General features: G+C 42.9%; 1 protein-coding gene across 3 annotated transcripts in view; it reads right to left on the bottom strand.

The window, feature by feature from the left end:
• Nucleotides 1-353: 353 nt before the first annotated feature.
• The window catches only part of fhip1b (FHF complex subunit HOOK interacting protein 1B), a 21,921-nt gene continuing 11,209 nt past the window's right edge, over nucleotides 354-11,065 (bottom strand). For all 3 annotated transcript variants that reach the window (XM_039600568.1, XM_039600569.1, XM_039600570.1), the window contains 9 exons: nucleotides 10,462-10,692; nucleotides 8,269-8,514; nucleotides 7,933-8,100; nucleotides 5,955-6,034; nucleotides 5,364-5,533; nucleotides 3,655-5,043; nucleotides 3,053-3,231; nucleotides 2,297-2,459; nucleotides 354-1,783 (listed from right to left, as the gene is read on the bottom strand). In XM_039600568.1, the coding sequence (XP_039456502.1) occupies nucleotides 1,479-1,783; nucleotides 2,297-2,459; nucleotides 3,053-3,231; nucleotides 3,655-5,043; nucleotides 5,364-5,533; nucleotides 5,955-6,034; nucleotides 7,933-8,100; nucleotides 8,269-8,514; nucleotides 10,462-10,692 (2,931 nt within the window). In that variant the 3' untranslated portion in view covers nucleotides 354-1,478. The remainder of the gene's footprint in view (nucleotides 1,784-2,296; nucleotides 2,460-3,052; nucleotides 3,232-3,654; nucleotides 5,044-5,363; nucleotides 5,534-5,954; nucleotides 6,035-7,932; nucleotides 8,101-8,268; nucleotides 8,515-10,461; nucleotides 10,693-11,065) is intronic.

Genomic DNA, 11,065 nt, shown 5'->3' with positions numbered 1-11,065 from the left:
TCAGAATTCTGACTTTTTTCTCAGAATTCTGAGACTGAAGTCAGAATTATGAGAAAAAAAATAATTCTGATGAAAAAGTCAGAATTCTGAGATTAAAGTCAGAATTCTGAATTCTGACTTTAATCTCATAATTCTGACTTTTTTCTCAGAATTCTGAGACTGAAGTCAGAATTATGAGGAAAAAAAATAATTCTGATGAAAAAGTCAGAATTCTGAGAAAAAAAGTCAGAATTCTGAGATTAAAGTCAGAATTCTGACTTTTTTCTCAGAATTCTGAGAAAAAAAGTCAGAATTCTGAGATTAAAGTCAGAATTCTGAATTCTGACTTTAATCTCAGAATTCTGGAAAATAAGAAAAAAAAAAGACGTGAGAAGAAAAAGACACTTTCCCCCCCCCCCAGTGGCCCTAATCCTCTTCCATATACAAGAGTGCCGTCTTCGTGATTCCTCTGCCTAATTTTTTTAAATTTTTTTAAAAATGACAACCGGTGAATGGTTAGCTAATGGCCTGAACAGTTGGCGTCACCTTTTTGGAAAGGAGTGATTCATTCAAATAAACTCTCATACACAATGGCAGACACATCTGCTCCCACATGTTGCTGATATGTCTATAAAATGGTGCAAATTCAGAAGACAAATGTTTAAAACGTTAAAAGAAAAAGGCAATAATTACCCCAAGTTTCTCAGTACAATTATGGTAGTCGTGCTGATTCACAGGAGACAAAGTGGCACTCTCCCACACGGAGGTTTTTCCAGTTTTCATCTCATTCAGTGATGACTAGCATTTAGTGCAGCCTTTTAAAATAAACCTAAAAAGCTCCCATGTTTTTTGGGAACGCTTCTGTTTTTTAAAGTGAACTTTTTCTCTTAGCCCGTCCTTGACAAAAGCTCTGATGAAAGCAAACATGAGCCAGCTCCACGGAGATGACCAAACTGATGGGATTACTTTGTAAGTGGCTGACTCGCACACGCTTTCAGTCTTTTCCTGCCAAACAATATTTGGTGGTTTTTACTGTTGTTGTTGAAGAGGAAACCTTCTTTGTGCCAACCTGAAAGCACCCTTTCAAAACAAAAGATAAGTATTGACTAGCACCAATATGTGCACCTACTTCTTTAATCTGTGGCTTTACTGTGTCGTATTATACCATGAAATGGTATGTGTATATACAAGCTCCCAAATCTCAAGTATTTACCGAGATTTTCTGTGTACAGGATGTGAATATAATACACGATATGCACAATATCATAAGTGTACAGATGAGGAAAATGATTCCAGTCCTATAGGTATCCTATAATAATTTTGGTACAAAAATCCCAGTTTTCCTCTTTTGTCTGCTTCGTTGCAGACGATCCATTTTAGTGACAAAAAAGTCTCAAGTGTGTCCTGTGGTGATGGGAGAATCCTATTTAACTTTCTTCTTTGTGTACGGCCTAAATCAACAAACGTGAGGCTAAGTTTGAGGAGTCTGAGTTTACCTTCTATTCCTCTGCTTCCTGGCTGTGAGGGAAGGGCAAAGAGACGGCGTGCTCCTGCGTGAGGGCAGCCAGCTCCTTGAGGAACTCGCAGAAGATAACGGCGCAGTAGACGGCGTTCTTTACTCGCAGCGCTTCAGCTTGCTTCTCAAGGCCAGACGCACCTCCGCTGCCCCGGAACAGAGCGCTGTGCAGTGATTGGCCGCCATCCCGTACGTGTGCGAGGGCGAGCTGAGCGGCGTGCCGAGCCCGTGTTGGACTGTTTGTGTGACGAAGAATCAGGTCTCCGAGAGATGGCTTTCGACTCTTCACTGGAAGAGAAGGGCAGGGTTTCACAACAGGGAAATAAAACTGTGACGCGAGAATACTCTGAAATCTCTGTGATATCCCAGCTTTTTCAAAGGTAGAAAAGTTGTTACCAAGTGGGCCTATAGTTCTGATTATCTCCTTTAATGTGGAGTTTGGTAACAAATCACTGTACTGCAAAAAACCAAAAACCCTCAAAAACCTCTAAAACTGAAGCAAATCTGTTAGGGTATGTGTTTTTTACTAAGTACTAAAGGTAAGATGTTACGGCACCAATAAATTCTTCTTCTTCTGCTTTCTAACAGTTTTGTCTTTTTTTTAATTTATCCTAAATATTTTTCCAATTCAAATGTACTTTTATTGGAATTTCGTAGTGTGTTTAAAATATTTTTAAACATCTTCGTTAATTGTTTTTTGGTAAATTATCTGTGATTAACACTTCTCACTAAATTTATAATCAAAGTCACCAAAGCCACGCCTGTATGTGTAAATGTAGCTCTTCTTATTTCTATACTCACCAAGGGAATCCGAGCGGCGCAAAGTAGGAACTGGTGCCGGCGAGTCGCTCCAGTCCACTTTGCTTCGGGCCACCAAGTACTGCTGGGCTTTCCTCAGCATGGCAGGAAAGTCCTCGTGAGATGCGGCAAATGCCTCGATGCGGTTCTTCACAGAACCTAAAACCTGAGGAGAGTCGTGGAAACAAACTTTTAAACTTTTTGATTGCCTTTGCTTGATATTGTTAACACCTCTCTCAGGCTGATGTCATCCTGCTAGACTGAAATGCACGTGAACTTAACAATTTAAGTTTTATAAAAGGAACAGAGTCTATATCCTTCCATAAAAGCGACACTTTGAGTGTGAAGTTTGAGAAAAATCCAACGAGTCACCAAAACTGAAACTGTTGAACTTTCTGTGAATGTGTTCGCTGGGTATGGATGGATCACTTGACTGAAACTGCAGTGATATTTATTCATTTATTTTATTTTTTTATGTCCACTGCAGCAGTGAATTCAAGTATCTTAAAATAAAGAAAATGAATGTGGAAAGAAACTGGATGCAAATATCACTGTGGGCCTGATGCTTTTGGAACCAGAGCTTGCACAGAAGTAAGGTGGGCTGGAAGTGGACAACTATGCCTAAAGGCAGACACCCAAAAACTGTAATCCTTTCAAAGACAAACAAAGAAACTATTCATTTTCTCTACTATTTTCAGAACAAGGGTAAAGAGGTCACATAAAAACCATTATAAATAACTTCTGCATAGTGCAGCGTACCTGGATTAGTGACTTGACACTGGGCTGGAAGACCATGTTGGTGTTGAGCAGGAAGGAGCGTAGGAGAGGCTGAGGATAGCAGGCCAGCTGGGCCACAATGCCAGTGAGCAGGATGTTGACGTATAACGAGTTTTGGAGCATGTTCTCCAGCTTGGCAAACAGAACTGTCATGAATGGACCTGCACGGAGGAAGACCGGTGGATCATTGAATAGAAGGATATAAAGCTCAACTCTTGTCAGCAGGGGAAAGAGTAACTGCTTCTCAGAAGTGGGTTTTAACTGCTTGTGATTATATGGTGACAAATCCTTCCACCATCCTTTAAATATAGTCAAGAAGAGTTTCTAAGTTTGAGGAACTGATACTGCCGATAGAAATGTTGCTGATTAAAAAAGCTGGTAATTACACCATCAACCACATAACTTCAACAGCTACACTGTTAGCAATTATCAAAAGCAAGAGCTCAGTGATACAATTACTGACACACATCCAACCACTTCTTTGAGACAGCAGTGTGAGCATGAAAACATGATGAAAGCTATAGACTTGATAATGTGCGCATCCACAAACTGATGCAACAAGGAAAGAAATCCGTGAGTCTCACCTGTGTATGGCTGGGAGACAGGTTGGTTAAGTGGTCTGGCAGGACTACAGATGCCCACCGCAGACCCGTCTGCCTTCACGTCACCTGTCAGCTTCCCCTCCAGTGCTGATGACAGCTGCTGTTCTTCTTCCTGGCGCTCAGTGGACAGACTCTCTCTGGCGATTTCCTCCAGCTGACAGGCTGCTTTGCAGCGTTCTTTCACCCGGTCCTCCAGTTCTCTCAGCTCCTGTGTGAACGCCTCGATGCTAATGCCCTGACCGTTGGCATCGCCAGGCAGCTGTGGGTCTCCCGGCGCCTGCTCCAGCAGCTCCTCAATGAGACTCTCTACAGACTGCTGACTGGGTTCTGGAAGCTCTGAGGATGCATCATGTGGGTTTAAGGTTTCACTTGTCAAGAGTTTGGTATCAGATGCTGACTGGTTAATGGAGGTCTGAGTGAAAATCTTGCTAGGACAAAGAGATTGTGCATCACTGATGTCACTGTTGCTGAAAATAGACTTTGGGAGAGCAGTGCAGCTTTGCGAGGGGCAGGTAACAAGGGAACCATTTTGGTTGGCGTTTTCATCCAAATACTGCTGATCTCCCAAGTCCCTCTTCACTTTCTTCACCTCCAGTCCTCTATCGCGACTGTCTGAGCACCCGTCTCCCTGCACCATTGTTCCATTGTACATAGCCTGGTAGCTAACAGTGATGGCAGATGAGGGGATGTGAGGAGCTGGGGAGGAGATGGGATGAGAAGTGGATAAAGCGGTTGCTGAAGATGAAGAAGGTACGAGAGGAGGTACAGGCTTGGGAGGCAGCTCCTCTCTCTGAAGGCTGCGTTTCTTGGAGCGAGGCGTTAGGCTGATGCAGTTGTTTTTGCCAATCGTAACATCCCACTCTCCGCTGTCCCGCTCAGAGCTACTCCATTCAGACCGCGCTGCTGCCACAATGGCCGCCCTTTGTTGACCAGGAGATGAGTTATGACTTCCTCCCTGCTGGAAAGAGAAGTGCTCAGGGAACATAGTCATGGAGGGATTGGAGGTAGGGGGAAGTGGGGGTGGTGGGGCTGTGTTTGGGGATGGGCTTTCGCCATCATATGGTGCCGACCAGTCACGACAAGCCCAAGAGCAAAGCTCAATGCTCCTCCGAGCATCCTTAAGATACTCCAGATAACCCGAATCCCAGTCCAGACAATCTGTGTGGGTCTGCTGATGGTGCATCGGGCTGTCAGGAGACATCTGGTGGGAGCTCGAAGAACCGGACTGCAGTGGATCCATGCTAGAGGGGATAGGAGCACCTCCACCTCCTGATCCACCTCCACTGCTCTGCTGTCTCATGAAGAAGGACAAGCGGGATGGAGTGCTGGGTCTGGGTGGGGCAGGAGACTCTGTGCTGGGACTGTTCAGTACTGCAGGATGACAATATACGGGCAAACAGGAAAACCATGAGTAGAGCCAGGATCTGCTATCCCACTTAATACAGACACTGTATGCAAACAATCAATTTACATACAATAACATTCCTAACACCAAGAGTTTTCCATGCAATTTTACCCTTTTGGCTCCACAACTAATGGTCTTAACTAAGGTAAGTGACTAGAGTAGCCGCACAACTACTGTGTACAGTATATTCCACTCAGTAAAAGATTATATTTCAAGTGCAGTTCATATCATTTACAACCACAGCTATTAGTGTCAACTGCTCACTTTCCACAAGAGTGTAGCTCACCTTTGCCCCAAAATGGATTATCCTCATCTCTCTCAGAGGAGGCAGCTGCGTTGAACCGGCAGCACTCTGGGATCAATGACAGGAACTTGTCCGCTGACTTTCCGTATAAGTCAGTCTCCCTGATAGCACGACGCTGACTCAGCATTACGTGAGTACATGGCAGGAGATACCTGAGAGCGGGAGAACGCACAGAAGCAACTTCAGTAATTTTAGATAAGTTAATCCACTTGCACAGGATATATGTTACTATTTAGGAAGCTTAACAAGCTGTGTTGTCATTTTTAATTCTACATTTCCATTCTTAATGTTTTCCATTTTTATCTTGCTGTGACAAACCACCTTAAAACACAGACAGCATGCCCTGATCACAGCCTGCAGGCAATGTGTTACTGGGGGGGGGGAAGAAGCATTGGTAGTTCATAAAATGTTTGTAAAAATGGGCAAAAATAACCTTGTCTGTATTTTCTCGTGGTAACTGCTGACAGATGGTGACTTTGCGTCATAACCTTTACTTAATCTAAATGACTAGATGTGTGAAGAAGCCCTTTGGAAGTATAACATTTGGCAAAATGCTCAGAAGCGCACACAAACCTGAGTACAAGCTGCAGCATGATGTCTTCACAATTCAAGGACAGGAGAGTCCTGAAGAGGCTTAACGATACCATGCAGAGCTGCAAAACACGCAGAAAGAAACTGGTTAGAAAACAACCATTTTCTGAGGAGAAAATACACATATAGACACTGTGATGATTTATAAAAAATATTTTTTTGAATTCCCCCCCTCCGAAAAAGCCTCAGAATAAATTTCAGAACCCAAACGATATAGGATTTTTAAGCTCAATGCCAATTTTTGGCAGTTTGAAAATGTGATACATCGGTTGATATTGTTTGTTTTCTGTTTTTTGGGTTACTTTTCTACGCTCTTTTGCTCCACTTGGAAAAGTTGGTATTTGTGTCCCTTTGGTGGACAAACTACGCAACATCAACACACATAACATGGTTGAAATTTACATTTTGATACCATATGTTGGTAGCTAATATTGGTTAGATTCCAATAAAATTCTATAACAGCAAAATTTACTATTTTCTTCATAGTGAACACCACTGATTTTAGTCAGCGGTGCTGATGTTTTAACGCTATTCCTTTTGAACTCCTATTCGGGGTAACCATCGTTTCCCTTTTCTCAACTGAATGGTTTCCGTCATACTTCAGGTGAATTAATGGATTTTTTTTCCTAACACCACTGCTGTTCCAAAAACACTGAAATTTATGCATTTGGAAGTAGGGATGGGTATCGTTTAGGTTTTATCCGATACCGGTGCCAAACCGGTACTTTTGAAACGGTGCCGGTGCTTAAACGGTGCTCAAACCGGTGCTTAAAGAATGGAGAACACAAAATTGGTCCAAAACCTCTCATGTTCAGCTGTTTTTTGTAAAAGATAACAATGTTAGCCTTTTCTGCAGCTATAGGGCATATATGGTATCACTCTTGGCTGGAAGCAGTGCTTAAACAATGGAAAAAACACAAACTTTGTCCAAAAGCCTCTCATGTTTAGCTGTTTTCCACTTTTTCTTTGGTCATTTTAGCCTTTTTGGCCAGGGTAAAGGGAGTATCTGCCATCAAACAAGAAGACAGCCGCATGTAACTACGACGGTGTTTGCTAGTTCACCTTACATGCATTAATGTAATAATGTGGTTAGCGTACTCAACGTTAATTACACACGAACAACATGAAGCTACTCACGCAGAGGAGAACAGCTGCTGCTGCCATCATCATCCGTCATCATTTCTACTACACTGACAGGGCTAGGGGCCAGGACTCTCCTCTTCGGGTTTTTGGGGGATGTTGCTAACTCCGGGTCCGATAACAGGCACCACACCCGCAGTAGATGTGCACGGTGTGAGGTCTCGCAGCAAGCTATCAAACACGGCGCATTTCTCGGCTTTAAAAAAAAAAAAACGCTATGCGTCGCCAGGTGTTTCATCAGATTTGAGGTGTTACCTCCTTTGACAGTATCACAGTATTAGCTTAAAGCACTTGTTGCAGGCTGCTGAGTTTGCATCTTTTGCTGTGAAGTACAGCCAGACTTTTGACCGCTTCACCTTGGGCGTTTTTAATCTGTAGCTCTGCTCTAAAAGAACGTACGTACCTGGCCCCGCCTACTATCCTCGGAAACATAAAATGATTGGCTAGAATTGGCTCAGGAAAAAAAACAGGACCAAAATAAAGCACCGAAATGTGCGCTGCTTTTCGGTCTGGTTACTACCGTTTATGTCAGGACCAGTGCCATCATGGCACCGGACACCGGTACCCATCCCTATTTGGAAGGAATTTAAGATAATGTTGAAACATTTTGCTGAGGCTTATTTAACCACTTATAAATAACCGGTAACACAATCCTCAATTGTTGCAGCAGACATGAAGAGATTCAGTTTCCATGTTTATTCTGTATCTTACTCAGTTTCTGCTTTCAACCCACTCACCACCCACTCAGTCGAGTTCAAATGAGGGCCTCAGGGCTCCTTCACAAATATGCACACACACACACACACACTTATATACGGACCCTTGAATTGCTGCTGATGCGCGTGAGCAGCGTGTCCAGGATGGTGTCATTGTCATGGCGATGCAGCAGGATGAAGCGCAGGAAAGTTTTAAGGAGGGAAGTCTCTGTTATACTGCGCAGGAAAAGATCAAGGTAGGCTGTGCTGGCGATCATCTCATCCACCGATGACTGCAAACACACACAGTTAAGGTGTCTCAAAACTGCTAAAAATAAGCAATATGATAATAGTTATGTGTGTACAGTTAAAAGCAACATTAAGGGAATTTGTTCACCCCTCCCAGACTCAGCTGTTAAAGAAACTGAAGCCTTTCTAACAAAAACAGTCCCCTTTGCTACCTTATGCAGGGCGGGGCCAATGACAGGTACAAGGAAGCCGTTGTGAAGATAATCCAAAAGCTGTGAGCGGACCAGGGGATGGGCGACCTGCACCACGGCGTTGCAGAACTCGAGCGAGTTCATGAAGAGCACGAGTGACGACACGCCCATCCAGTCCTCCCGCCGAAGGGCATGCCAGTCATCTCCTCGAACTTCTATCTTCCTCGGCAGAGAGGAATAAAGAGCGCTGAGGCCTGTCGCCAACACCTGAGGAGAGGCAGAGAGGTCACAGACGATGCTGACTGAGTCACCTCCAGGAAGTCAGCATGTGGCACCTCTCAAATAGGAGTCTATTTTTAAAGTTCTGACTTTTGGCAGTAACAAACAAGAACCACAAACTACACCAAATTAATGATCAAGAAAATAAGCAGCATTTTCATAAAAATATCACCAAGTCACAGCCCTAAAGTAAATACATCCAACCCCTTCCATTAAGACTGTGCTGACTAACAGCTATTAGTACTGTCTGCTGCAAATCTCAACTGCTTAAATGAACAGTTTTTAAATATTTTCAACATAATTCTAATAATTGCAGCATGATGGTCTGTACTCTGAGTCCTAATGTTACCAAAAAAAGGTTTAAATGAGTGCCTTCCCAGCATGTGCAGACACAGTGGATTCACAGTCTAGCTAAAAGCCCCTCATGTATCTTAGCCTTCTAATAACAGCTGATGACTTTTATGAAAATCCAATATTTATTGCTGCTGCCGTGCACATATAGGATGGAGAAACCTGAACCTGTTAGGCTGACAAAACAGATGCAGACAGTTTGTTAAGCAAACTTCCTCAAAAACAGCTGTGCACTGACACCAAGGGAGAGGAAGCAAGGACGGGATGTTCGCTGTCCTCTGCTTACAAAGTGAGAAAGACTACAATTGTTCCTGTTGTCTAAGAATGTTGCACTAGATCCAAAACTGTCAAAGCAAAGCTGATTATGATGTGTGTGAGTATGCACAGACAGGAAATAGCCAGACTCGGGCAGAGAGGAGCAATTGGTCATTAACGCCACCTCCACTGGATCTTTCAGCTGTAACTAGGTCAGACTGAAGCTGCTGGAAGGAAGATGAGCAGAAAATAGCTGAGTTAGCACCAGAGTATAGAGACCTGAGAGGGAGGGGGTGGGGGTAGACTACTGACCACAGTATTTAAGTGCTGTATACAGACATACACATCACGCAACACTTGCTCTTATAATGCAGTATGAAGGCTTAACCATTGCTCTGGGACCAAATTCAGTTAAAGCTGGATCCTGACCAATTCTTGTTCATACATTCAGACATATGTTCCCATTACAGAAGTGTTATGCAAATTAAACTAATAGCTTTAAATATGCATCTCAGACTGCATTAAGTATAACATGGCTCTTTAATTACATCTAGTGGCAGCTAAAGAAATTACAAAAACACAGGCAGACGGGTTTAAATGAGTGCCTTCCCAGCACTTCCCAGCCTTCGAAACGGAATAAACTTTCCACCTTCAAGTTATGATTGTGTTTCCAAATAGAAAAAAAAGAAAAAATAATTCACAGTTGAAAAATGATAAAATATCCTTCCTTTGTTTGCTTTCTTTTAGGTCTCCTGCTTAAAGAACAAACAACAAACAGCTATTACTAAAGGGTGCTTCTAAACTCACTGGGCGAGAACCGCATCAGTCAGGAAATTGCATTTCACACAAGTTTTTTAAGCTGTCTTCTTTATCACTAAACAATGAAGTTTCTCCTACAAACTGCAAACATGTGATGTTGGGTGAGTTTCTGTTTTTTTTTAAATAGGAAGCCTCGAGTTGAGACACAGTTGATAGGATGTAGATAAGGATGAATGGTCTGTCAGAGTGCATAGTCATCTCCTTCTCCTTCCATTATCGCACACCATCACTAATGCATCAGAATTAGACAGCCTGCACACACACACACACTTCTCTCTTTCTTAGAAGCAGTGAGGGAAACTAAGTCAAGATCCAACTCTTATAATCTGTCCTTAACCATCACATCAATAAAGAATAGGTCATATTCACCATATAGTATATAGTTTTATACTAAGAGGTTTTCATTTGAGTCTGGCTTTGACTATACTTCTATCAATCACAAGCCAAATTAGCATTATTATGGTAAAACTGGTAAAAGAATGAAGAGTGACTCAAAAGCTCCTCACTCACCGGACAAAAGTAGGAGTTCTCAGCGATGTATCGTGCAACAGCCTCATGACTGGCTGACGCCGCCATTACCAGCAGTAGTGCATCTCGCGCCTGCTGTCCAATGGCTCCATCTCGGTGGATGAATGGCACAAGCAGGGAAAAGATCAGCAGGTTGGTCGAGCCCTGCTGGGCCGGCGCAGCCCGGAACAACATCTCTAGAACCACCGGCTGTCGGGCCATTGACACACAGATCTGATGGAGGAAAAAAAAAATCCCATTAAAGAACAAGAGTCATGAAACACTATTGAAAAATCTACTTTGGAGGTTAGTTATTATTCCAACTTTAGTACAGAAATGAATCACTAATTACTAATCACTACAAAGGTTTCCTTTTATATGAAAACAGCGGGTCAGTGCCCCTTCCTGGGGAGTTAAAAACATTTCTGGGAACACCATCAATTATATTACTATTTATTTATGGACCAAATTCACCTGGCTTTTGAAGTGGAACCCCTGCAATTAAATGGTTCGTCTCCTGACCAATCAGTAACCTGAGCTGGTCTATATTCAGCTAACTTTATTGTTTTGGGGGAGAAAAACGCCACAGTATGTGGTGCTCTCATTT

The sequence above is a fragment of the Oreochromis aureus genome, linkage group 16 (assembly GCF_013358895.1).
Source record: "Oreochromis aureus strain Israel breed Guangdong linkage group 16, ZZ_aureus, whole genome shotgun sequence".
Classification (NCBI taxonomy): Eukaryota; Metazoa; Chordata; class Actinopteri; order Cichliformes; family Cichlidae; genus Oreochromis; species Oreochromis aureus.
This window is presented reverse-complemented; position numbering and strand designations above follow the sequence as displayed.